The sequence below is a fragment of the Dama dama genome, chromosome 31, assembly GCF_033118175.1.
Source record: "Dama dama isolate Ldn47 chromosome 31, ASM3311817v1, whole genome shotgun sequence".
In the NCBI taxonomy this organism is placed as follows: domain Eukaryota; kingdom Metazoa; phylum Chordata; class Mammalia; order Artiodactyla; family Cervidae; genus Dama; species Dama dama.
Genome location: NC_083711.1, coordinates 46,675,309 through 46,700,923, shown reverse-complemented (window position 1 = coordinate 46,700,923; position 25,615 = coordinate 46,675,309). Strand labels below are relative to the sequence as shown.

Sequence of the window (25,615 nt, the reverse complement as noted above, 5' to 3'; positions counted from 1 at the left end):
CCATCAGAGCTTGGGTCCCCATGTCTTTCTCTCTCTCTCTCTCTCTACTTCTGGCTTATTCCCTGGAGCGCGAAGGCCGGCGGCGTAACCCAGGGAGTATTAGCCTCTTTCCTTCTTTCACTTTCTCATTGTTGACTCCAGACCACCAGGTTCCAGTCCATTAAAGGACCCCAACATGTGGCACCCAGAACAGGGCCTAGTACACGTGGCAGATTCAGACAGAGTGACCTCAGGGCCTATTGAGGCCGGTGAGTCAACTGGCTGGAAAGTCCCCGCACATTTCTACTTCACTTTATCATTTATTTAAACTTCAGGGACTTTCAGTTTTGCATGGGCAAATAAAGGCTTGCCTTCAGACAGTGGTTGAATGTAACCCTCAGTTCCCTGATGAAGGTAGTTTTAATTTGGCATCAGGTCAAAGAGAATGTTGAACTAGCTGCCAGACAGGGAAAAAAATATTCCGATAGATTTCTGGCCCCTATGGGCTCTCATTGAAGCTGTGATTCTGCCATTTCAAGGTAATTCTAGCCCTCCTGACATTCGGCAACAGGAAGAACACTTACCACATGACTATGAATTAGATGATGAAAACTTACAAAAGGCCCAATTGAAAAAATATAAGATATTTCAAAATTTTCCTACTAACCCTGCCCTGGTTGCTCCAAGCGCTCCTCCCCTGACAGCGGGCACAAATCCCAAAATCTCTCCCTTGATAGAACCTGATGATTTTGGCAATGACTCCCTTCAGACACCTTTTAACATTAAAACCTACAACACCTTTCTGAATAACAATAATCTACCTCTTTTGCGACAGAGGCTCTCTGAATTGCTGGCTTTGCAACTGCAAGTCTCTGAAACCGAAGGTTTCTCCGCCTTTCCAGTTTAAGAAATGTTGACACTCAAGGGCAAATAATATCTCAATATGAAGGTATTAACCTTTTTCACATGCAACAAATGAAAAAGGCTGTAACTATGTATGGCCCACATTCACCTTTTACTAGAGAGATTCTAAATGCTATGGCATCGTCTATTGAAACCTTTATTCCCTATGATTGGTGAATTTTAATAAAAGCTCTCCTTAAACCAGGAGAGTATCTTCAGTGGACAATGTGGTTTCAAGATATAGCCAGAGATCATGCTAACAAAAACGCTTGAGCTGGCGCTACCCCAAAACTAAATTACTTTTGAAATGTTAACTGACACCAGAAAATTTGACACTATAAAAGCTCAAATACAATGCCCTTCTTTGTTGCATCGACAATTAAAAACAGTGGCCTTAAAGCTTGAGACAAAATTACTCCTCAAGAAAAACCTACAGGTAGCTACACTAGAATATTGCAAGGACCTAGAGAAAATTATGCTGATTTTTAGCAAGATTAGAAACTGCTATTTCCTGCACTGTAATCGGAGAAAAAGCTAAAAGACAACTAGAGAAATTACTTGCTTATGAAAATACAAATCAGGCAATGTCAAAAGGCTGTAGCCCCAATTCGTGAGACAGAGACTATTATTGATTATTTGAAGGCTTGCTGCAATCTAGGATCAAACACTCAAAAAATGCAAATGCTAGCTGAAACAATGGCTACTTGCTTTAAAAAGGAAAATGAGAGATGTTTTATATGCGGGGATAAAAACCATTTAAAAAGGGATTGCCCTAAGAAAGCTTATTAAAAAAACCTCCAAAAGTCTGCCCTTGGTGCCGTAGAGGAATGCACTGGGCCAAAGATTGTAAATCTAAATTTGATATTAAAGGAAAACCTATTCTGGGAAACTCCAAGCAGGGGACACCCCAGGTCCCCTTCAACAAAAACCAGGGGCAAATTCCGTCTTTTCCCTCAAACCCTCAACATCCGGCAGTGCTGCCATCGATATCTCCTTTACCCTCAAGCAGTCCCCTCTAGAATACCTACTGGACTTTTTGGGCCCCTGCCCCCACAAACCTTTGGTCTTTTATTTGGCCAATCTAGTTTGACTTCTAAAGGGATTACTGTTCACCCTGGAGTAATTGATTCAGATTATAAAGGAGAAATTCACGTTATGATGTCATCTCAGATTTTATGGCAATTTAAAAAGGGGGGTAAAATCACTCAATTACTCCTTCTACCTTACATTTGTATTAACTCCTCTAATAATGTACGGATGGGCGGATTCGGCAGTACAGATCAAAAACAGTCCTTATGGACATCATTGGTATCTAAATTTGCCCAACCGAATATAAATATCAAAATTAGTGGTAAAAGATTTTCTGGTCTCCTAGATACTGGATCTGATATTACTATTATATCCAAACATTTAGGGCCCAAATCCTGGCCTATACAAAAAAATCTCTTGCCAAACTGCAGAAATTTCTCAAACCAAAGTACAAGAGGCTTATCAGAGTACTCAAATTTATCCATGTGAGAGACCAGAAGGCCAGCCTACAACATTAAGACCTTATGTGATAGATACACCCCTTAATCTAATAGGAAGGGACTTACTTATGCAACGGCAAACTCAGATATACATTCCACATTTTTCCTAGGGGCCACTGCTCATGTAACAAACAATACAATTAGTAAAATAACTTGGAAGAATGACGAGCCTATTTGGACAGAGCAGTGGCCCCTCACGAAAGAGAAATTACAGGTGGCTAAGGAACGTGTGCCACTATTCAACCCAACTCTGTACGTGTATACCTGATATGAACACTAATGTTACTCATTTTACTAAACATACGAACAAGATGATTGGGGCTACAAATACTCCTGAAGCCTCAACTGCATCACTCTGGGAGATGTTACCTAGTTCCCCATGGCGAAAAACTATCTTAATTACAATCATTCTGACTGTTTTGTTTTTGCTCTTTGCTCCCTGCATCTGTAACTGCGTAACTGGATTTGTTTCTAGTCACATGAAAGCTTTTAAGTTACACATGGTTGCTCAAACTCCTGCTACAGCGGCAGCTTCTCCCAACTACTACCTGGGGCCCCTGGATCAAAAATCCTCAGTATGAGGATTAGAAGAATATGTTGCCTCACCAATTTAGGGACAACGCCCCTTGTCAGCTCCAAAGCAGTTATAAAACGAGAAGGATGCCCCTTTTCCCTAGGCAACATAATTCTAAAAGAAAAGGTGGGGATGAAAGGGTAACAGGCAGGAAGGCCAGCAGTTTCCAATAGGCTGCAAGTGTCAGACATTTTTAGCTATCTTAAGCAGCAGGAGAAAACAAACTAGCAATATTTTTTTTCCTTCTCTATACAAATTTAAAAGGTTTCTCTTAAAATACTGTGTTGCCATAATGACACCTGGTTTCACTTGAAGTTAACTATTCTCAAACCTTGAGTTAACCAATGCATTTTTCTTATGGAAATGCTTGTCTTAAGCTATGTTAATGTCCTATGCATTTACCCCAGACTCTGTCTTCAAGTCGGCTCTGTCTAATGGCTCAGAACCTACATGACAAACCAGTATGTTATACTCAGATAGTGTTCCCCTAATCTATGTAAAAGAAACTATTTGTATGGTAATCTGTCCTTCTACAAGATTCAAGTCAATCGTTTTATGGCCTGGGATGAATCATCTGGTGCCAAGATTATCCCAAAATGCATCTTATGGATGAGAGGCCTGGTGCCATTCTGAGTTTTAAGACATTCCTTTCTTTTCATTAACAGACTGCTAGTGACTATATAACATACAGCTAAAGACTAGGAGGGGGGTACTCTTTCTGCCCCCTTTTGATGCCTATGTCAGAAGCTTTCTCTATCTCCTTTATACGTTAATAAAACTTTATTACAAATAAATCTCAATTTGTGAACACATTACAAACTTCTACCAATTTCCAAATAGCTTTTCTAAAATATTTTGGAGAAATTTCATTTCATTATCCTTCTGGTAAGCTGTGAAATTTCTTCAGAAATACTAAATTTATTATTTCCCACATTATCAGCTCACAGCCTGTATACCACGAGCTGAGGTTTTTTTATATAGATGGGACTAAAAACACCAAAGCTTCATTCTGGTCTCTTAAAGAATATAAAATCTTTTACACTAAATTCCATTCTGCTCAACAAAATGAATTATATGCTCTTATTCAAGTTATTTGCCTACATCCTTACCCCATTAATATAGTCTCTGACTCTATATATTCACTTTTTGTATTAAAAAATATAAAAACCTCCACCATAACTCCAATCAACCTATTATTCAACAACTCTTTTTGAACTACAATCTGTTATTAAAAGTCACACTTCTCCCCTTTATATTACACATATGCGAGCACATCACACACTAAAGTTGCAATTAAAAAAATTAAAGAAGGGGGAATACACAGGAACACTACTGTCTTCCTTATCTAAAGCAGACTTTACTAGATTCCAACATAAGATATTTTCTAAACCTATAACTATTGTTAATACAGCTTTATTTGTTTTAAAATTTTAATTGTTAATACAGCTTTATTTGTCTTAAATTTTTTAAACTTGCCACAAGGAGATATCTTGACAAGAAAAGAAATACATTTCCAGGAATTGAAGGACACCTCTCTTCCTCTGCCCATTTGGTATCAAGACGGGTTCAATAAACAATGGAAATCTGGGAAACTAATCTTACAGGGAAAGGGATATGCTTGTATTTCCCCAGATGGAGCCAACAAACTCACATGGCTTCCTCTCCAAAAGATTCGACCCAAGGGGGCCCCCGGCATTCAAAATGGAGATGAAACAACAAGAACCCCAGGAGGAAGAAATTCCAACATGGGCCATGGTGGCTCTAAAGATCTTCAGGAAGTGCTGCCCTCAGTAGCATCAACCCTATGATCTCCCCACTCGGGGACAAATAAAAATCTTTACTAACCAAGCTGAAAATTTGGTCTCTCAACAGGGAATGCCTCAGAGTCCTGAAAATCTTCTTATCGCTATGCTGACCTGTGTGACCCCGCTCGAGCCAGATTCACAAATCAGACTTAACTGGGCTTACTTACCCAACCCCCCTTTATTACAGGTCATAAAATGGATGGAGAAAAGACGGATCGAACGTATCAACCAATGACTCTACTCATATGCCTCCTCCCTGGAACCCTCACACCCAGGGGAGGAGGGAAAACTAACATTTCTTTAGGCTATGAAGTCTTTCTATTGTGCCTGGGCCCAGAAAAATTATGCATAAACATCAGCCAACAAACTTGGGTTTTCATCCTGCCTCCAAAAGAAGATCTTTGGACACTGTTTAGGCTATTTACTGTTAACCATGTTTATACTACTAAAACTTTAGGGAAAGAGTTAGGGAAAGAACAAAAAACATTATGTATTATGCTACTTAAGTGGCTTAAAAGGTTACTAACACTATGATGAAACATTACCATGACAAAGGACTTCTTGGCTGGCTTGATGGTGAAATGGCATCCCCTCATCCTAGAATCATCCTCAATAAACAGAGTAGGCCTGAACAATGGGACATCTGGGAACTTGCTGCCAGCACCAAAGAACTTGGGACTTGGACCGGACATTTCACAGGGACCTGTGGTGGTCATAGTCATAACTATTTCATTTGCTACAATCAGTCATATTTTATACAGGCCTGTGTCCCACTTCCTTTTGTTACAGACATAGGAAATTTACAATTTAATAAGGCTTTACATTCTGTAACTTGTATTAATTGCCAATTTTGTGTTACTCCTGTTCATTTCAATCATAGTACCTATAACTGGGAACAAATCAAATTTCATTTACATGATAATGCCTCTCTGAATGTATAATTACTGCAAAAGGAAATCTTTGAAACTTTTTCTAAATGTCTTCCCTCTCCCACTAATTTGAAAACTTTAGCTAAACAACTTGCTGATCAATTATCTGGGCCAGACCCATGAAGATGGTTTCAAAGTATTACCCACAACATCAGGTCTGGGACTGTAACTTTGGTGATTGTCTTGGTGATTATATTTTTTGTTTATCATTGCCTTTCTATAAGGTTGGTTAATACTAACCAAACTCATTTGGTCAGGACCTCTTCTACAAATATAATGAAATAGGGGGAATTGTCAGGAAGCATTTAACAGGAGGCTTCCTGTGTGCTGTTTTGGAGCTGTCATGAATCCTCTGTTCCTTATTAATTCCTGAATATTCAGGAATTAAGAGGAGAGGCAAGCCTCTCCCAGGACTGAGGAATCCATGCATTTCCTTCATTAGTTTTTCCATACAGTGAAAAGTAACTACTTACGACCCTCTCTTGATATGGATCGCCTTTTGGCCTTATGGCCTCTATTGCTCCTTGCTTCCTTGGTAAACTTGTAAAATCTGGTCTCTTGATCTTTATCTAAAGAAGCTACTGGTATATATACTCTTACCAAAATCAATAAAGCACCCTTGTTCCATCAGAGCTTGGGTCCCCGTGTCTTTCTCTCTCTCTCTCTCTATTTCTGGCTTATTCCCTGGAGCGCGAAGGCTGGCTGCGTAACCCAGGGAGTATTAGCCTCTTTCCTTCTTTCACTTTCTCATTGTTGACTCCAGACCACCAGGTTCCAGTCCATTAAAGGACCCCAACAGTGCTAGTGGTAACGAATCTGCCTGCAATGCAGGAGACCAGGAGACCTGGGTTCACCTAGGTGGGGAAGATACCCTGGAGGAGGGCATGGCAATCCACTCCAGTATTCTTGCCTAGAGAATCCCCATGGACAGAGGAGCCTGGTGGGCCACAGTCCATAGGGTCACAAAGAGTTGGACACAACTGAAGCAACTTAGCACACATGCACTGTTTGCTGTGACAAACCCACAGCGAACATCATTCTTAATGGTGAAAAACTGAGAGCATTTCCCCTAAGACCAGGGACAAGAAAAGGATGCTCACTCTCTCCACTCCTATTCAACATACTTCTGGAAGTCCTCACCAAGGCAATCAGAGAAGAAAAAGAAATACAAATTAGAAAAGAGAAAGTAAAACTGTCACTGTTTGCAATGACACATTACCATCCATAGAAACTCCGAAAGATTCCACCAGAAACCTATTAGACTTAATGAATCTGGTAAAGTTACAGGACACAAAATTAATGCACAGAAATCTCTTGCATTCTTATATGCTAACAATGAAAGATCAGAAACAGAAATTAAGAGAACAATCCATTTACCATCACAACAAAAGAATAAAATATCAAGGAATAAATCTACCTAAGAAAGCAAAAGACCCATATTCAGAAAACTATAAAACACTGATGAAAGAAATCAAAGAGGACACAGATGGGAAAATATACCATGTTCTTGGATTGGAAGAATCAATATAGTGAAAATGAATACACTACCCAAAACAATCTACAGATTCAATGGAATCTGTATCAGATTACCATAGCATTCATCATGGTATTCGAACACTACCATTTGTATGGAAACACAAAAGACCCCAAATAATCAAAGTAATCTTGAGGAAGAAAAACAGAGCTGTAGGAATCAGGCTCCTTGAGTTCAGACTATATGAAAAAGCTACGCAGTCAAAACACTACAGTACTCACAAAAAGAAAAAAACAGAAATATAGACCTATGAAATAGGTACAGAATAAAAAGCCCAGAGATAAACCCACACACCTATGGTCACCTAATCTATGGCAAAGGAGGAAAGAATATACAATGGAGAAAAGACTGTCTCTTCAATAAGTGATGCTGAGAAAACTGGACAGCTACATGTAAGAGTGAAATTAGAATACTAATACCATACACAGAAATAAACTCAAAATTAATTAAATATCTAAATGCAAGGCTGGAAACTATAAAACTCTTAGAGAAAAACAGGCAGAACACTCTTTGACATAAATTGCAGCAAAATCCTCTTTGACGCACCTCTTAGAGTAATGGAAATAAAAACAAAAATTTAAAAATGGGACCTGGTTAAACTTAGAAGTTTTTGCACCATCAACAAGATGAAAAGATAACCCTCAGAACTGGAGTGTGTGCAAGTGTAGTCACTCAGTCGTGTCTGACTCTTTGAAGCCTCATGGACTGTAGCCCACCAGGCTCCTCTGTCCATGGGATTTCTCAGGCAAGAATACTGGAAGGGTTGCCATTTCCTTCTCCAGGGGAATCTTCTCAACCCAGGGATCAAACCCACTTCTCTTGCATCTCCTGCATTAGAAGGCATGGATTCTTTACCACCAGTGCCACCTGGGAAGCCCGTCAGAATGGGAGAAATATTTGCAAATGAAGTAACAAAGGATTAATCTCCAAAATATACAAACAGCTTATGGAGCTCAATATCAAAAAACAAGCAATCCAATCAAAAATGGGTGGAAGATCTAAATAGATCTCTCTCCAAAGACAACATACAGATAGCCAAGAGGCAAATGAAAAGATACTCAACATCACTAATTACCAGAGAAATGCAAATCAAAAATACAATATGGTATCACCTCACACTGGCCAGAAAGGCCATCACCAAAAAAATTTACAAACAATAAATGCTGGAGAGGGTGTGAAGAAAAGGGAACCCTTTTACACTGTTGCTGGGAATGCAAATTGGTACAGCCACTGTGGAGAACACTATTGAGGCTCCCTGAAAAACTAAACATAGAACCCAGCAATCCCACTACTGGGCATACACCCTGAGATAACCACAACTCAAAATGACACAGGTTCATTACAGCACTATTTACAATAGCCAAGATATGGAAGCAGCCTAGATGTCCATCAACAGATGAATGAATAAAAAAGATGCAGTACACACACACACACACACACACACACACACACACACACACAGGAATATTACTCAGCCATAAAAAGGAATGAAGTTGAGTCAGTGGAAGTGATATGGATGAACCTAGAGTCTCTCAGACAGAATGAATTAAGTCACAGAAAAACAAACATCATATATTAACACATACATATGGATTCTAGAAAAATGGTACTGATGAACACACTTGCAGGGCAGGAACAGACGTGCAGACATAGAAAACGAACCTGTGGCCACAGCAAGGGAGTGGGGGGGACATTGACAGACTGTGTTGACATATATACAGTACTATGTATAAAACTGATAGCTAGTGGGAGGCTGCTATATAACACAGGGAGCTCGGCTCACTGCTCTGTGATGACCTAGAGAGGCAGGATAGGGGAGAGGGTGGGAGGGAGACTCAAGAGGAAGGGGATATATGTGTACATACAGCTGATTCACAATATTGTGCAGCAGAAACACAACACTGTAAAGCAATTATATTTCAATAAAAAAACAACATACCGAAAAGATAAACAAATAAAATAATAAAAATGGGGGATGCAAAAATGGCCTATTGTGTGTTCTCCTCTTTTCACAGGGAAAACGGAGAATTCCTGTCACAAAATTATGGAGAAAGGAAAATTTCCAGAATGAATACTTTTCATATAATGAAAATATAACAGGTGTAATTACAAGTGAAAGTGAAATTGCTCAGTCGTGTACGACTCTTTGCGACCCCATGGACTGTAGCCCACCAGGCTCCTACATCCATGGGATTCTCCAGGCAAGAGTACTGGAGTGGGTTGCCATATCCTTCTCCAGGGGATCTTCCCAACCCAGGGATTGAACCCAGGTCTCCTGCATTGCAGGCAGACGCTTTGATCTCTGAGCCACCAAGGAAGCCCATTGTAATTACAAGAGGAGAGGCCAATTATTACAATTTTTGCTAAGTGACCAAAAACTCTGAAAAAGAACAGGTTGGTGGGGAGCAGTGTGGGTGATGGGGGCAAAGGGGTTAGGGAAGCATGGAGGTAGAAAGAAGAACAAGGATGGAATTGTTACAACTCCAGGGCTCTTCCATACAGAGTTATGGCCAAACACACACTCCTGTTCCCTCCCCTCTAATTCTGGCCCAAGTTCTTCAGGGTACTAACTTTAGAAAAAGGCTGATCTGCCTCCCTGAGTTACTTTACTCACATTACCTACAAAGATGGCATAAACAAGACCTCTAAGAAACTCCACCTCAGAATGATCTGCAACACCAACATTTTTCAACCACTTTCATCTCCAAGAGACAAACCACCACTGGCTGCTTCACGTGAGCGAGGTTGGTGTAGTGTTACATAACTGACTTTAGAATCTTGACTATTTCCAGGCACAGAAACAGAAAATAGTAGACAACACTGACAAAGACTGTTACTTGCCACTCAATAATTATGTTTCACTAAGTAGGCACACGGCCACCTAGAATAGAGGCTACACTTTTCAGTCCACGTCCCAGCGAGGTGTCGCCCTGTGATTATACGTCTAGCCAGTGGAATATAATTGGTAGCCACTAGCATTTTTTTTTTTTTTTTAACAATTAGTCCTCTTTGGGAGACAGGGAGATGATGGGGAGCCTTGGTTTGTAGCATTGCCATTTTCCATGGTATACATTCCCATCACAGCTAACTTCAATCTTCCACCTTGATGGCACTGAACACAGAGTTGGGAAGAGCAGCAGCTCTCTCACAAGTTGGTACCAGCTGGCTTCAGCACATCACTGGATGTAATAATGGGTTGTATGTAACTTCTGGGAAATGGCCTTAAAGAAGGAGGCAAGTCTCAATGGCTGGGGGCATGCCCTTCCTCCTTTGTCCCCTCTGCTGGCTAGAACATACATATGACTGGTCAAAGTCCAACCATCAGGATGGACCAGAGGGAGGAATAGGAGTCACAAGAGAGAAGCCGTGGTCACCGAGCTGCTCTGAGAACGCTTATATGCAGACTTCATTTACATGACAATCGTCAGAAAGAGGAAAATTTGTATCTTATAAATGGAACTGATATTTGGAGTTTTCTCATTCACAGTGTAATCTATCCCAGGACGTCCCTAGGACAGTGCTTGCACTGCAGAGGGTGAAAGTTCGATCCCTCCTTGGGGAACTAAAATCCTGCAAGCCAGGTAGAGCAGCCCCCCCACAAAAAAAGAAGAACTCTACCCCAACTAAGAGATCATGCTTGCTACATAGGATAAGTAAAGAATTCAGATCTGAAACAATGAAAAAATATCTTAAGTTTTCTGGGAGGACAAAGAGGACATAGGGTGAAGAGAAAAGTCAAAGGGGGAAGGGACTTGAAAAGGAGGTTCTTGCCTCTCTCCACCTGAGCCCGTCTCCTCGCTGACCCACAGAATCCTGCAAAGAGTGCACCCACAGACCCCTCCTAAAGCACGTGGGCCGCAGGTTCCAGATCCACACAGCAGGCTCGGGGAGGACTTCTCAGCTAAGGGGGGTCCAGATCCTCAGCCTGAGAAGACCGACTGTTCTCAGACCTCGTTCTTCTACAGCATCTTCCCAGGTAAAGAGGAGAAATGAGAACCACATAAAGGTGACCCAGGGGACAGACTAAGGGGACTCTGAGGCAGCAGTTGGCAGTTTAGTGTATTCTGCGCTGCTGGAGTTTACTTAAAATATAAACTTGGGCATGGGCTGAGGCCTGCTATTATCTTGGGGTTGTACTGTGGGTTTCAGACAAATGTAGAAGGACGTACTTAGAATGTAGGTCAAATTTATTATTACATGTCAACTCCTCCTAAAAGTCAATATATAAATGAAGATAATTTTGTCACAAGTATATTCTTATTTACTTTCAAAACGCTCTTTCTGACATCTCTAGGGACCAACTTTGGACGCATCAACAAGCAACGGAGCAGTGCTGAGTGGCCAGCGCATCACCATGCTTGCTCTGGGAGGCTCCAACAGGGATATTCGCCATTCACTCCACACCTGAATGGTTTCTGTCTGTACACTGATGTGACTTCCATCTCTTAACAAGTTCAGATCCAAGAACCCTTGTACCACCAGCATGATTTTCAATCCTTCATCACCACCCACACCCACCTCCCTCCCAGTGCTGGTGACAGTAAGAACCTGACGTGGGTTGGTGGTGGGTGTGGGGGGCACGCCCTATGAGAAAGGAGGAAGTGTGGGGAAGAGCCAGACCAAGTCGGCAAGAAGAGAGGAAGTAGCCTGGCTGAGGTACATACAGATGATGAACACTTGTGTAGAGAGTGGCTCTGAAAGCAACTAAAGAAAGCATAGATAGTTTTAAGCTATGACAAACCTAGACAGTGTATGTTAAAGAGCAGAGGCATCACTTTGCCAACAGAGGTCTGTATAGTCAAAGCTATGGTTTTTCCAGTAGTCATGTAGAGATGTGAGAGTTGGACCATAAAGAAGGCTGAGCACCAAAGAATCGGTGCTTTCAAACTGTGGTGTTGGAGAAGACTTTTGAGAGTCCCTTGGAAAGTAAGGAGATCAAACCAGTCAATCCTAAAGGAAAAGGGCCCTGAATATTCATTGGAAGGACTGATGCTGAAGTTGAAGCACCAATATTCTGGCCACCTGATGAGAAGAGCCAACTCATTGGAAAAGACCCTGATGCTGGAAAAGATTGAAGACAAAAGGAGAAGAGGGTGGCAGAGGATGAGATGGTTAGATACCATCACCAACTCAATAAACATGAGTTTGAGCAAACTTCAGAGGCTAGTGAAGGACAGGGAAGCCTGGCATGCTGCAGCCCATGGGGTCACAAAGAGTCGGATATGACTGAGCATCTAAACAACAATAACAGTTTTGAGACAGAAACCAGGCCAGAACAAAACCTCCAGTCATGTGCCGTCTAGAATCTTGACAGTATCTCACATTTACAGGGCCAAAGAGTTTTTCAAAGATTTGCAGATACTTGCTACAATTATTTAAGACATAACCACTATCACTCTTAAACATCCAGCCCTGGATAGACCCACCCAGGTTCACATGTTGGCTCTGACATTCACCAACTATAACAAACGACATGGATTTGCCTAGCCTCAGTTTCTCGATTTAAAAAATGAAGATCACCAAGCATACTTTGCTGGGTGCTTGTAAAAATTGGAGAGAACTGATAAAAAGTACACATGCCAAAGGTCGGCATAAAACGATACAGATGAGAGTTATACAAACTTCAGGAAGGAATATATATGGCTGCTGTGGATATGCAATAAAAATTGAAAGTGACTAGGTTGATGGCATAGCTTTAAATTATAAAAAGTATAATCTGAAATGAATCAACATTATTACATAAATTATACCTCAATAACCTGGGTCCCTGACAGAGAAAAGCGAGATAAATTCAGACAAAATCTGTCACCGCTCCTCCAGCTCTGTCTCGTGAACTATCTCCAATTTCACACTTTTGTCCGCTACCATCATTGCTATATGTATCAAAAAGCGCCTCTATTCTCCTGGATAAGAGGGGAATTCTGCCCATTTTCCTTTTTAATGGAGGTCTCACATCTGCCAGTCACTCTTTTCATCCCACTGGACAACCAGCCAAATTCCAAAATTCAATTTAAAACTGTGGGAAATAAGTCCATCTCTGAAAAATAAGTTGACTTGCTAAGAAGTCTGTCTGTGGCAACTCAGTTCCTAAGAGGTAACAGAATACCAAAATTTTCTAAAAACTAAACTGCCTTTTGTTGCCAGAAATGTGTGTCTAAGCACGCCGTTCACCTCCCTCAAATATAATTCTGAATAAAAGGAAGAGAGCTGTTTCTGAAATCCAATATTCAAGTGAAACAGAAAAGATTCTCATGATCGAGCAATTGAGAGCTTGTATGGGAAGGTATGGGAACCATGGAGGGAGGCTGTGAGCTGATCAACAGGGAGTGTGAATTAATTCTTCAGTAACAACAACTTAGAAAAGATGACTGTGGGTTAAAAACGTCCTGACTTGACACTAGCATGGTGTGTCATCAAGACTGTCTGCAATTTTGAGCCAACAATTATGCAATGTCTAAATTATATTTGTAGTGTGTTACTTCAAGTGCCACAGAAATAACTCCCAGGCATTTTAGTTATGCACAAAAGCTATGGTATCTTCCCGAGTGAATATATGTTACACTGAAGTACATATTTTGTACTAAAACTTAGCTAAAACTAAAAGTAAAACAGAAGCAAGAAAACAAACTCACTTGTCAAACTCATCAAAGAGACCACAATTCTGCAGTTTCGAAAGAGCAAGTCGAAAGTATGTGGCTAGAAAACAAGCGTAGTGTTAGGAATAAAAGCAATCATGACTTCTTAGGTACATGGGAAACCACTTTATCCTCTGCCCTCCCCCAAATCCACTTCAAACTGGCATGATTACCTATGATTTATTCTGTGGTGAAAATTCATGATACGACTGCAACTAGTCAGCCCTACTTAACAGGGGCACCTAAAATGTAAATACTCTAAGGATACTTTCCAAAAATCCCAGGAAAATAATATGTTAATCTGAAAATAATCATAACCCAAAATTAACCATATCAGATGATTCAGAAAATGACATTGGTATAGAACTCAATATTCTGCCAGTTTAAATTTATCAAACTCTGTACAATATATTCTAAATACACACACAGCATCAGCTGAATAAGGAAAATCTAACTCAGGAAACTATAGACTTGTCACCTAAAAGGCTTTCAGGGTTTCTCAAAAATCTAGCATGTAAAGCAAAGCAGTGGTCAGTAAGCAGAGGGAAAATCATTTCATCATTAGTAGATGGAGCAATTTCTCTCTAAATTTAGCAAAAACAAAACATCCTCTGATTAAATTAGAAAACTGACCACAGATTTAGAACTTGCTGATGACATAAAACTCCTAAGAGGCAAAATGGGAGAATAGGAGGAAGTTAACCCACAGAATTGTCTTGCTAATTCTCAACTGGAGTAAAGTAAAGCATCGAACTCACGAATAATATGGTGGTAAAACAAAAGTGAAGAACAGTTTCTCAACAACAAAAAAAATCCGCCTTTCTTCATTCTTTTATTCTACACTGACTCAAAACGAGTGGGGATTTACATACTAAAATATAATTCCTTTCACCCAATCTCAAAAATCACATCCTTAGGAATCACTATGAAACAAAAAGATTAAAAGACCTTAAAATTATAGAAAAACATATGGTTCACATCAAACACCAGTCATAGTTATTAGGGCAAGGTAAGAATAATATACTGACCTGATGCTCTTATCCCATAGGGCAAATCAAACTTATCGCTACCGTAGAAGGAAACAGTATTTTTAAAATCAGCTGCACACAGAAAAGGGTGAAACTGATGATACCTGGAAGAAAAGGATAAAGAATGACTTTCCCAAATGTGTACAGTATTTGCAGGTTTTTAAAATCACAACTGTAAAAAACTGTAGCATGTCATTCCTATCATTAGTTTGACTATAAATGAGCATATAATTATTTTTAAGATTCTTTCAAAATCATCTTAAACACCACTTAAATGCTACATAGAATAGGATAGGCAATGGAACTACACACTCAGAATGGAAATGCTTTCTAGGTAGTAAAACCAAAACCATGTAACAGCCTGGGGAAGCGGACACAAAGTTTAAATACAAGTGAACGCCAAAGGTAGCCATCTACAGGAAGAATCAAAAGAACAAGTGAGGGAAAATAAAAGTACAAATGCTGATCCACTCCCCAAAGAAAAGATGCCATATATATATAAAGCTGTTGTCAGCAGTGAAAATTAAAATACACTAAAAGCTAGATGAACTCTCTCCTGATATCATTAAATTAAAATATACTCAAGAAGGACGGGTGTCTTCTTGCCTCCCTGCCCCGCTTCTACACTCAGGTACTCCCTCAGACAAGAATGTTTCATGAGACAGCTCTGTTTTTTTTATGGTCCCTTCTTTCCACCCTTACCAGTTTTGTTCTTCCTAAATAAATAAACTGCAGGTGGAGATCAGAGTGCCCCTGGGGTTTCAGAGGCCATGTGACAAAATGGAAATAAGAAGCACTAGAGTAGGAATGAGGGCTTCCCCAACGGCTCAGTGGTAAAGAGTTCGCCTTCAAGTGCAGAAGGTGCGGTTCAATCCCTGGGTTGGGAAGATCCCCTGGAGGAGGGCAGGGCAACCCACTCCAGTATTCTTGCCTGGAGAATCCCATGGACAGAAGAGCCTGGTGGGCTACAGTCCATCGGGGTCACAAGAGTCGGACACAACTGAAGCGACTGAGCAAGCATGAATAAGGATGAATTAGCTTCAGCTTTATCTTTGTTTTGCTACTCAGGAACTACTAACCTGGGCAAGTCACAGGAGCTCAAGATCTCCAGAGCTGAGCTGAGAACTTACACCATATTCAGACTAAGCAAAGAGGTGACAGACCACCCCTTCCTACTTGAGAAGAGTGTGTATGTCAGATTCAGTTGTGACAAGTGTTAGCAGCCTGGGGAAGGGGATTCCAGCCAATTTCAAAAGGTCATTATCTGTATCAGGGTTGATCTCGAAGCTCGGGATCTGCTCTGGGAAGAGAAGTGTCAGGGATCCTGACTTAAAATTTCTAAATGAAATAATTGCTCAACACTGTGGGCAAAGAATGTGGCCTGCCATTTCAGTAAACAAAGGATATTGAAGCCTTTAAGCCTTCAACTACTCCATTTGAACCCCAACTGCACTCTGTCGGGAATTCAGTAAGAAAAACAAAAACAGGATACAGGCCCCAGATAGCTATGGTGCATATCCAAAGAGTAATTTCAATAATCCAGTCTCTTGCATCTTCCCACACATAGAAAAGGGCTGAATTCATTATCTTGAGATGTCTGTTTAGTCTAATTAGCACTAATCTTTTGATGTTTGACTCCCTGATGTTGGTTTGTTGTTTTTGCAAAAACTCCTGTAAATCCTGGCTTCTCCTATACCTCTTTGGAACAGTCCCTCAGAGCTATCCGAGAGGCTGTAACCCCGGCTTAAGTCCTCAGTAACGCCCCAAATAAAACATAATGCTCAACTTGTAGGTTGTGGGTTTTTTCTTTTTTTTCCAGTCGACAGCACCATGTCTCACACAAAGTTGGGGCTCAATAAGTTTCAGCCTTATCTATAATAACTATACTTGACATTGTATTATATTACAGTAGGTTATATTACATTATAATGATCATATTACATATTTGCTGTTGGTACTCCTACAAAAGCCTGGAAAGTAAATTCTACTAGTCAGTTTAGACTGTCGACAAAAAAGGTGACCTGCCATTTCAGTAAACAAAGGATGCTGAGGCCAGCAAGCCTTCAGCCACTACAGCTGCCCCAGAGGGAAATTCACAATGGAGGAAAACAGAATACTGGCCTTAGACAGTGCCCTAGACGGTTATGGTACATAACAAAAAGAATAATTTCAATAAACCCAGACTCCTGCATCTTCCTATCTATAGAAAAGCATGAAAATCAATAACTTGAGGTGTCTGTTTTTGTGATTCGGTTCAGTTCAGTCGCTCAGTCGTGTCCGACTCTTTGCGACCCCATGAATCACAGCACGCCAGGCCTCCCTGTCCATCACAAACTCCCGGAGTTTACTCAAACTCTTGCCCATTGAGTCAGTGATGCCATCCAGCCACCTCATCCTCTGTTGCCCCCTTCTCCTCCTGCCCCCAATCCCTCCCAGCATCAGGGTCTTTTCCAATGAGTCAACTCTTCGCATGAGGTGGCCAAAGTATTGGAGTTTCAGCTTCAGCATCAGTCCTTCCAGTGAACACCCAGGACTGATCTCCTTCAGGATGGACTGGTTGGATCTCCTTGCAGTCCAAGGGACTCTCAAGAGTCTTCTCCAACACCACAGTTCGAAAGCATCAATTTTTCGGCGCTCAGTTTTCCTCACAGTCCAACCCTCACATCCAAACATGACCACTGGGAAAACCATAGCCTTGACCAGACAGACCTTTGTTGGCAAAGTAATGTCTCTGCTTTTTAATATGCTATCTAGGTTGGTCATAAGTTTCCTTCCAAGGAGTAAGCGTCTTTTAATTTCTTGGCTGCAGTCACCATCCGCAGTGATTTTGGAGCCCCCCAAAATGAAGTCTGACACTGTTTCCACTGTCTCCCCATCTATTTCCCATGAAGTGATGAAGTCAGATGCCATGATCTTAGTTTTCTGAATGTTAAGCTTTAAGCCAACTTTTTCACTCTCCTCTTTCACTTTCATCAAGAAACTTTTTAGTTCCTCTTCACTTTCTGCCATAAGGGTGGTGTCATCTGCATATCTGAGGTTATTGATATTTCTCCTGGCAATCTTGATTCCAACTTGTGCTTCTTCCAGCCCAGCGTTTCTCATGATGTACTCTGCATATAAGTTAAATAAGCAGGGTGACAATATACAGCCTTGACGTATTCCTTTTCCTATTTGGAACCAGTCTGTTGTTCCATGTAAAGCAGAAATAGATGTTTTTCGGGAACTCTCTTGCTTTTTCGATGATCCAACAGATATTGGCAATTTGATCTCTGGTTCCTCTGTCTTTTCTAAAACCAGCTTGAACATCTGGAAGTTCTCAGTTCACGTATTGCTGAAGCCTGGCTTGGAGAATTTTGAGCATTACCTTACTAGCGTGTGAGATGAGTGCAATTGTGCGGTAGTTTGAGCATTCTTTGGGATTGCCTTTCTTAGGGACTGGAATGAAAACTGACCTTTTCCAGTCCTGTGGCCACTGCTGACTTTTCCAAATTTGCTGACATATTGAGTGCAGCACTTTCACAGCATCATCTTTCAGGATTTGAAATAGCTCAACTGAAATTCTATCACATCCACTAGCTTTCTTCATAGTGATGCTTTCTAAGGCCCACTTGACTTCACATTCCAGGATGTCTGGCTGTAGGTGAGTGATCACACCATCATGATTATCTGGGTCGTGAAGATCTTTTTTGTACAGTTCTGTGTATTCTTGCCACCTCTTCTTAATATCTTCTGCTTCTGTTAGGTCCATACCATTTCTGTCCTTTATTGAGCCCATTTTTGCATGAAATGTTCCCTTGGTATCTCTAATTTTCTTGAAGAGATCTCTAGTCTTTCCCATTCTGTTGTTTTCTGTTTGACAACACGTCTGTCTTTTTCAGTAAAAACGACTCTATATCCTGGCTCCTCCCTTCCCTCTTTGGAGGCATTCCTCAGAGCTGTCTGAGAGGCTGCCATCCCAGGCTTCAGTCCTTAGTATTTGGGCTCTGCTCTATCGCTCGGTCGTGTCTGACTCTTTGTGACCCCACAGACTGCAGCCCACCAGGTTCCTCTGTCCATGGATTTTTTTAAGCAAGAATACTGGAGTGGGTTGCCATTTCCTCCTCCAAGGGATCTTTCCGACCCAGGGACTGAATCCACATCTCCTGTGTCTGCTACACTGCAGGTGTATTCTTCACCTGCTGAGCCATAGTAAGGTAATAAGGTTCCCAAGTAACATATTCTCAACTTTTAGGTTGTGCTTTTTTTTTTTTTTTTAATTCAGTTGACAAGACAAAGAAACTGAAGCTATAAAAAAAGTGAAGTAACTATTATCTGGAGCCACTAACCCATTTGTTTCAGCTTTCAAAGCTGAAACCACGCCTAATCTCAACACTAGGGAAAGGTATCCAGTCCTAGCACATTCACCGATGGTAATACTGCCAGGTTTCCCAGCAGAGCTTCTCCCAAAGGCTACTGACAAAGGATGGCCCTGCCTCCAAGGAATACTATTCACAGGAGTGTGCAGACTTACACATCTGTTGCGCAGTCTTTCATAAATACTTTAACCCCTTTGGGTTTTCTCAGAAAAGAAATACCTTTCTTCTCTAAAGCTAAAGAGTACCTTGATTCTAGAGAAGCATTCCAAACCTGCTGTCTGCAACCGTTCGTGGCTCATGAAGTCAATTTTGCAAGTCAAGATCAGCTCATTTTTAAAAAGTGAATAGAATAGATTATAGGGTATCTGGAGTAGAAGAGGTAAAAACTGTTTATTTTTTTATTATAAATAAACTTAGTACAAACACTAAGTCCCAAGGCAAGATATACTTCTTACTATGGGTCATGGTAAACAAAAAGATTTTAACCACTCTTCTAGTTTTGCAATGGCCCTAACTGGACACACACCCATGGACTGACTACAAGCAGCCATGGTACACCCACAGTTAGACATAAAAATATTTTGTGTTTCTAAAGCATTCCAGAGTTGGCTGATTTTAAACGGATCTGTAGCCTCAAAAGATTAAGAATCAGTCACGGAAAGGTCCTGAGAAATGGAATTTTTCCTGCCATACCAGTAAATAATGTCTCAGTCATCAGTGATTGTAGTCACCATTGATGGTGAACTGGTAAGCCCTGAGGGAACTCAGGATGTGAAAACACAGGACATTAGCCCCAGATAGCTAAGGTGCATATCAAAGGAATGATTTCAGTGGGCCCAGACTCTTAAGTCTTCCCATACATAGAAAAGCACTAAATTCCTTAACTTGAGATATCTGGGTTTCCTTTAATTAACAATAATCTGTTAATATTCAGACTACCTGCCCTTTAATTGCAAAACTTCTATATAACCTAGCTCCCCTACTTTCCCTCCTTGAAGCAGTTCTCTCAGGGTTACTTGAGATGCCGCCTCCTGGACTTGAAGTCCTAAAAACGCCCACCACATAAAGCATAACTCTCAACTTTTAGGCTGTGAATATTTTTTAAGTTGGCAGGACAGTACAATGATATAAGGAAAAAAAGACAATGTGAATTTTAGATCCTTAACAGATAAAAATGCTGAAAAGTTTCTATGTGTTTACACAATTCAACATGCCCAGACCTGATTGTCATTTATTTCTGGAAGCATTTTGACCAGCACTCTGTCAAAGCTATGGTGACAAATGAAAAGAATATTTGTGGATGGAACAGTAAATTCTTTTCAAGTCCTGACAACCATAATCAACAATCAGTTACATCCTATGAAGTTCATTAAAAGTTTGTGAAAGGAAAATTTCTGCTGTACACTTTAACCTAGAGGTAAGGCAGAAGAAACCACAAAATAAAAAGGGTGGAAAAATAACATGGGAATGAAGGTGGGAAAATAAAACCCTGAAAGGACAGTGCACTCTTATGATCAAACACAACCAGACCTCTCTAATCTCACCTGTGTGAAAAGAAAACTGGTCTGACTGAGTTCTTCATTGCCTTTTCTTAAAATATATGCAGAGTTCTGACTAAAAGCACAAAAAGACATAGGACAGTCAAGCTCTTCCTTAAATGCAGGGTATCCATTTTACATTGCTAAGATTAGCACAGAAAAAAAGCAAACAAGTGTGGAGAACAATGACAAACACATTTTTGAACACTTTGTGGGCCGCGGTTTCTTTTGAATGTTTACCTCAGGAGAGAGGCAAAAGCTGGCTTTGATGAACAAGGCTGGATCTTACTCCTTTGCTTCATGTCCATAGGTGTCACCCTAGGAGACAAAACAAGTGTCCGTCAGAAAGCAGAACTGGGCAGCCAGCCCAAAGGGAAGCAAGCACCCTGGGAACCCAGAGGGACCCCCAGGGAGAGGCTTCTCAGACAGGGGATATGGATCCTCACTGTAGCCCCTGAGGTAGGACAGAAACTTCTCCTAGTCCAGGACATGTCTGAGGATTCATGGATATAAAGCAAGAGAGAGTGGAAAAAAGGGAGAGGTGACAAGTGACCCAGAAGGGCCAGAGAGCAGCGACTCAAAGGACCCTTCGAGAAGAATTGGGAAAAAATAAAGAAAGAAGAACTAGGACTCCCACACTATGGAAGCCATGACCTGCCTCATAGTTTAGAAGTTCCTGAATGCCTGAGAAATGCACACGGCTGTCAAGGTCCTCCATGCCACCTGCATGGATACCTATGGGCAGTAAATGCCAGAGAGACGCTGCCCTAGGCAGGTTCCAGAGCCCCTGCCTGGGACCTGGGGACCCCACCGTCCCACTACTTGGCGTCATAGCGAACTCTCCTCTGTTCTTGGCACAGGTTAGGTGCTTGTGTGTCTCCTGAAAGGAGCACTGTCTCCACTATTTGAAAGGGTTTTGTGAAACCAGACAGAGCATGACAATGAAGACAGATGAAGGGGACGGGGCGGCAGGGTCCAGACTCAGCCGGGAAAGAGGAAAACAGCCTCACATGAGAAACTAGGAATGATCATCAGTGGTATGGAGAATTAACCTAAAAAAGAAAACCAACCAGTTTTCTTCAGGAATCACCAGATTCAAACAGAAATAGCCTAACCCCTTCAGGGATTGACTCAATTTTAAAATTTTTTAGTACAAAATTCCCAGTTAACACTCTAGATTTCTGTACTATGAGGCTAGTTGAAGAGACTCATCTTTGGTAAATACGCCGAATGGCAAAAACCTCTTGATTTACTTGTAAGGAAGATACATAAATATGTATGGATATGACACCAAGCCATGAAAATCAAATTATATAGTCAGAGGACAAAATAAAGTGTAAAATATTACTTGGCTTCCAAGTCTATTAAAATAGAAAACAAACTATTTGAGGGTATTGTGAAGCCAAACTTTGAGTGTTTCTTTCAAAAGACAATTATTCGTCTTAAATAGTTAAGTAAGCAAGTTCACAGCATCTGAGGTAATTTCATGATATTTTCTGTGGAGTAAAGTGTTCATTTAGGAGTGACATGAGCATGCCTCAAATTCTAATGACAAAAAAATGTGCTGAATTTGGACCCTTTTCATTGTCTTCTTTATCATTTCCCCTGTGAGCCAGGATATGATTTCTTGGGAATCAGCTATTGAGCCAACTTTGTACTTTCTCTTCTGTTCTTATCTCCCATTACTAAGTATGGAACAGAGGCAGGAAGGTACAAAGATACAGGGAGAGATGCTGGGAGTAGGAGCCTCACGGGGTGCATGATCAGACTTCTAAGATCTCTGACTCATTGGTGATTGGTGGTTTAGTCACCAAGTCATGTCCAACTCTTGTGACCCCATGGACTGTAGCCCGCCAGACTCCTCCGTCCATGGGGATTCTCCAGGCAAGAACACTGGAGTAGGTTGCCATTTCCTTCTCCAGGGGATCTTCCCCACCCAGGGATGGAGGCCGGGTTGTCCAAAAACCTCAAAACTTACAGCCAAACGCACGCACCTGGCACTGGATTTCTCCAGTGACCATAAAGAGCATGATAATGATTTGCTAACTTCCTTCCATAAAGAGCACTACAATGATTTTTTAATCAACCAGTAATGAAATCAAATGCAGAAGCAGCATTTTTTTTTAATTTAGTAAAACAAAACCTAAAACATGATCTAGCATCTACTATTCAAACACTGGCAAAAAATACTGGACTTCTGTCTAAGTGAAGACGTTTTTTTGTGGTTTATTTGACATCATATAATACTACCCATTCAGAATTTAAAGGTCATTAAAACTCGATTCCTTGCCAAAGGACTGGCAATAGGAAGAAAGGATACCTCGAGACTATCAGACAGCTGTCCTCCAGGACTACATTATACATTTACAAGCTCAGTAACTGGGTTTTCCAACCTGCTGTCCACCTCACAATTTTTCTGCTCTAGTCATCTGCAGAAGAGGTGTTTTTTTTAAACATTTGTACTAAACAGTAGGCAATTTCTGAGCAGAACTCTGGGAAACTCAAGAAGAGTAATTCCAAAAGTATCAGACTTCTGAGTTCTGAGTTTTAAAGATATATTTTGAGGAGAAAAAGACATAATCTATTTTGATGCTTTCATTTTAGTATTTTTGAATCATCCTCAGTGTTAAAAAAAACTGTTTTGCGTAACTGAGGATACTTTTGGTTCAAACCATGTTACTTTACATGGTTTGTTGCAAACATTGCAAAATAAAGCAACATGTATATTAACTTTTCTATTTATCTTTATTATAGAAAATATTCTAGAATGTTCTCCATAGACTAGCATAGTTATCAATGGTCTCAAACTCTTGGTGGGAATGATAGTTAAGCAAAGTATAGCTCAAGAATTTGGAAAGTTAGAAAGAGAGAGCCTCTCTCCCCACCCCTATCTCAATGTGAAATTTGGTAAATTAGAATACTTAATAAAAAACAAATTCATATTAATCACCATTATAAGAGGTGTTTGTTTTTAACTACATTGAAGACAATCAGGAAAGTTTTTTTCCCTTAACGTTTCTCCCTAGGGTAGCATCATAACAAAAACTTAATGCTAAGAAACATTTTATATGCTATAAAATGTTTAATACACAGTTTAAACTAGATTATATGTTTCTTCTCCCACAATAACTAATCTGTTTTTAGTATCAGCAACATTTGGCAAGTTTATTTTTTAGATATAAACTGTGGTTCATCTGTTCACTGTTTCAAGTAAAAAAAAATCATTTCCAGGAGAAAAAGCATCAATTAACAAGAAGGACAAGTGACTTCGTTTGTTTTTAGAAAAAGAAATGCTTAATTATCTATCTTGTATTCGGACTTATTCAGGTGTTAAGACATTGAGGGAGGTATCAAAGGTTAAATGATAGCAATGCTCTTTTTTTAACCTAACAGCCCAGCCTTAACTGTGAACTTGAATCCAAAAAGGACAGTTGTCATTGAGCGACTCAAGGAAATGTCTGGTTGGCATTGATAAGCACCAGCAATAGTCAAATGGAGAGACATACTTGCATGATCAATTTAGTCTCTAATTCCAGTAAGTTCTTTGCTTTTAGAAGCACCTCTCTTTTTTTTAAACACACCACAAGGAAAGTATAGACAGCTGCCCTACATCACATGCTCTGTGACTTATAGAAATCAGTACACTTTCAGATTCGACAGATCATTTTTTAATCTTTGGATTTGTTTTGCTTTAGTTTGAAAAGTTGTATTGTAATTAATCAACTCTAGCAAGATTTTGTACATGGTAGTATAGCGTTAATTTATCCTGTGACAATGCTGCTCTGAATTTTCTTCTGTTTTTTAAAAAAACAAAACCTGTTGCTTAGAAGCCATGAACCATTTTACTCTACTTCAACTTGTCAAAATTTCCTTGTTTTAAAAAATGATCATGTGGGTTCACTCAGGAAATTCATGTCCGGAAGCTTGTACTTAAGTTCACTACTTGTGATAGACTAGGAACTGCTGTTACTCCTTTTTCAAAGAAATATAAATGATTTTGAAGCTTTCTCAATTGTCACATGCTCTGCAACTAGTGCAAGGAAATCAAGTCCTGTGTTGTATCTGTTCCAGTCATTTCTATTCAGGTCACATATTGTAGATAATTTTTATTTGTAATTTGTTTATTCAAACGAAGTAAATACTTTTCAAAACAGAAAAGGGAAAAGGATAAAAAGCTTAATATAGGAGTTTTCTCTGTAATAAAGCTACCTGTGCCTCTCCAAATTTTGTATGTGATATTTCAAGTCAAAGTCATTTCAAATTCTGCCTGTGTCATTATTCAGCAAATATTTTTAAACAAAGGAAACCATATGTAGTGTCCACATTTATCAACAATCTTTATCCCAGTATTTTAGACTCAAGACTCGAATGCCACTGAGTCTAAGAAGTACTCCATCAATTCAAAAAGATGAATTACATACATCAGAATCCCAAAGATGGTCAAGACCACTGCTTCACTGAAAAGTAAAAAAAAAAAAACACAAACACCGATGTTGCTTACCAATATTTAAATGGTTATGTGTAATGTATAAGATATTAGAATGGTAAAACTCTAATCTATAATGGAAAAGCTAGAAAAGGCTCAAAGTGTTCAGGATTTGTGTGTTTTGTAATAGGTCCTTCTAATACCATTTGTGTGTCCATGTGAAAGACCAGTTGGGGGGTCATTTTTAAGCAGCAAAAATAAGACTTACCCGTAGTCATTTGTTCTCCACAATATACAATGCAGCACATAATACAGGAAGACGGCACTCAGCAAGATGGCCACAAGGTACCCTCTCATGGCTGGCCCACCTGGAACACAGG

At 40.2% G+C, this 25,615-nt stretch overlaps 1 protein-coding gene across 11 annotated transcripts in view; it reads right to left on the bottom strand.

Annotated features, from left to right (window-relative positions):
* ST3GAL6 (ST3 beta-galactoside alpha-2,3-sialyltransferase 6) overlaps window positions 1-25,615 on the bottom strand; it is an 89,879-nt gene that overhangs the window by 24,483 nt on the left and 39,781 nt on the right. For 9 of the 11 annotated variants that reach the window (XM_061134060.1, XM_061134063.1, XM_061134062.1 and 6 more), the window contains 4 exons: window positions 25,504-25,603; window positions 21,050-21,127; window positions 14,917-15,020; window positions 13,886-13,949 (listed from right to left, as the gene is read on the bottom strand). In XM_061134060.1, coding sequence (XP_060990043.1) covers window positions 13,886-13,949; window positions 14,917-15,020; window positions 21,050-21,127; window positions 25,504-25,592 — 335 coding nt within the window. In that variant the 5' untranslated portion in view covers window positions 25,593-25,603. Of the gene's footprint in view, window positions 1-13,885; window positions 13,950-14,916; window positions 15,021-21,049; window positions 21,128-25,503; window positions 25,604-25,615 lie in introns of those variants that run through there. The other 2 variants (XM_061134065.1, XM_061134067.1) reach the window with 2 other exon arrangements.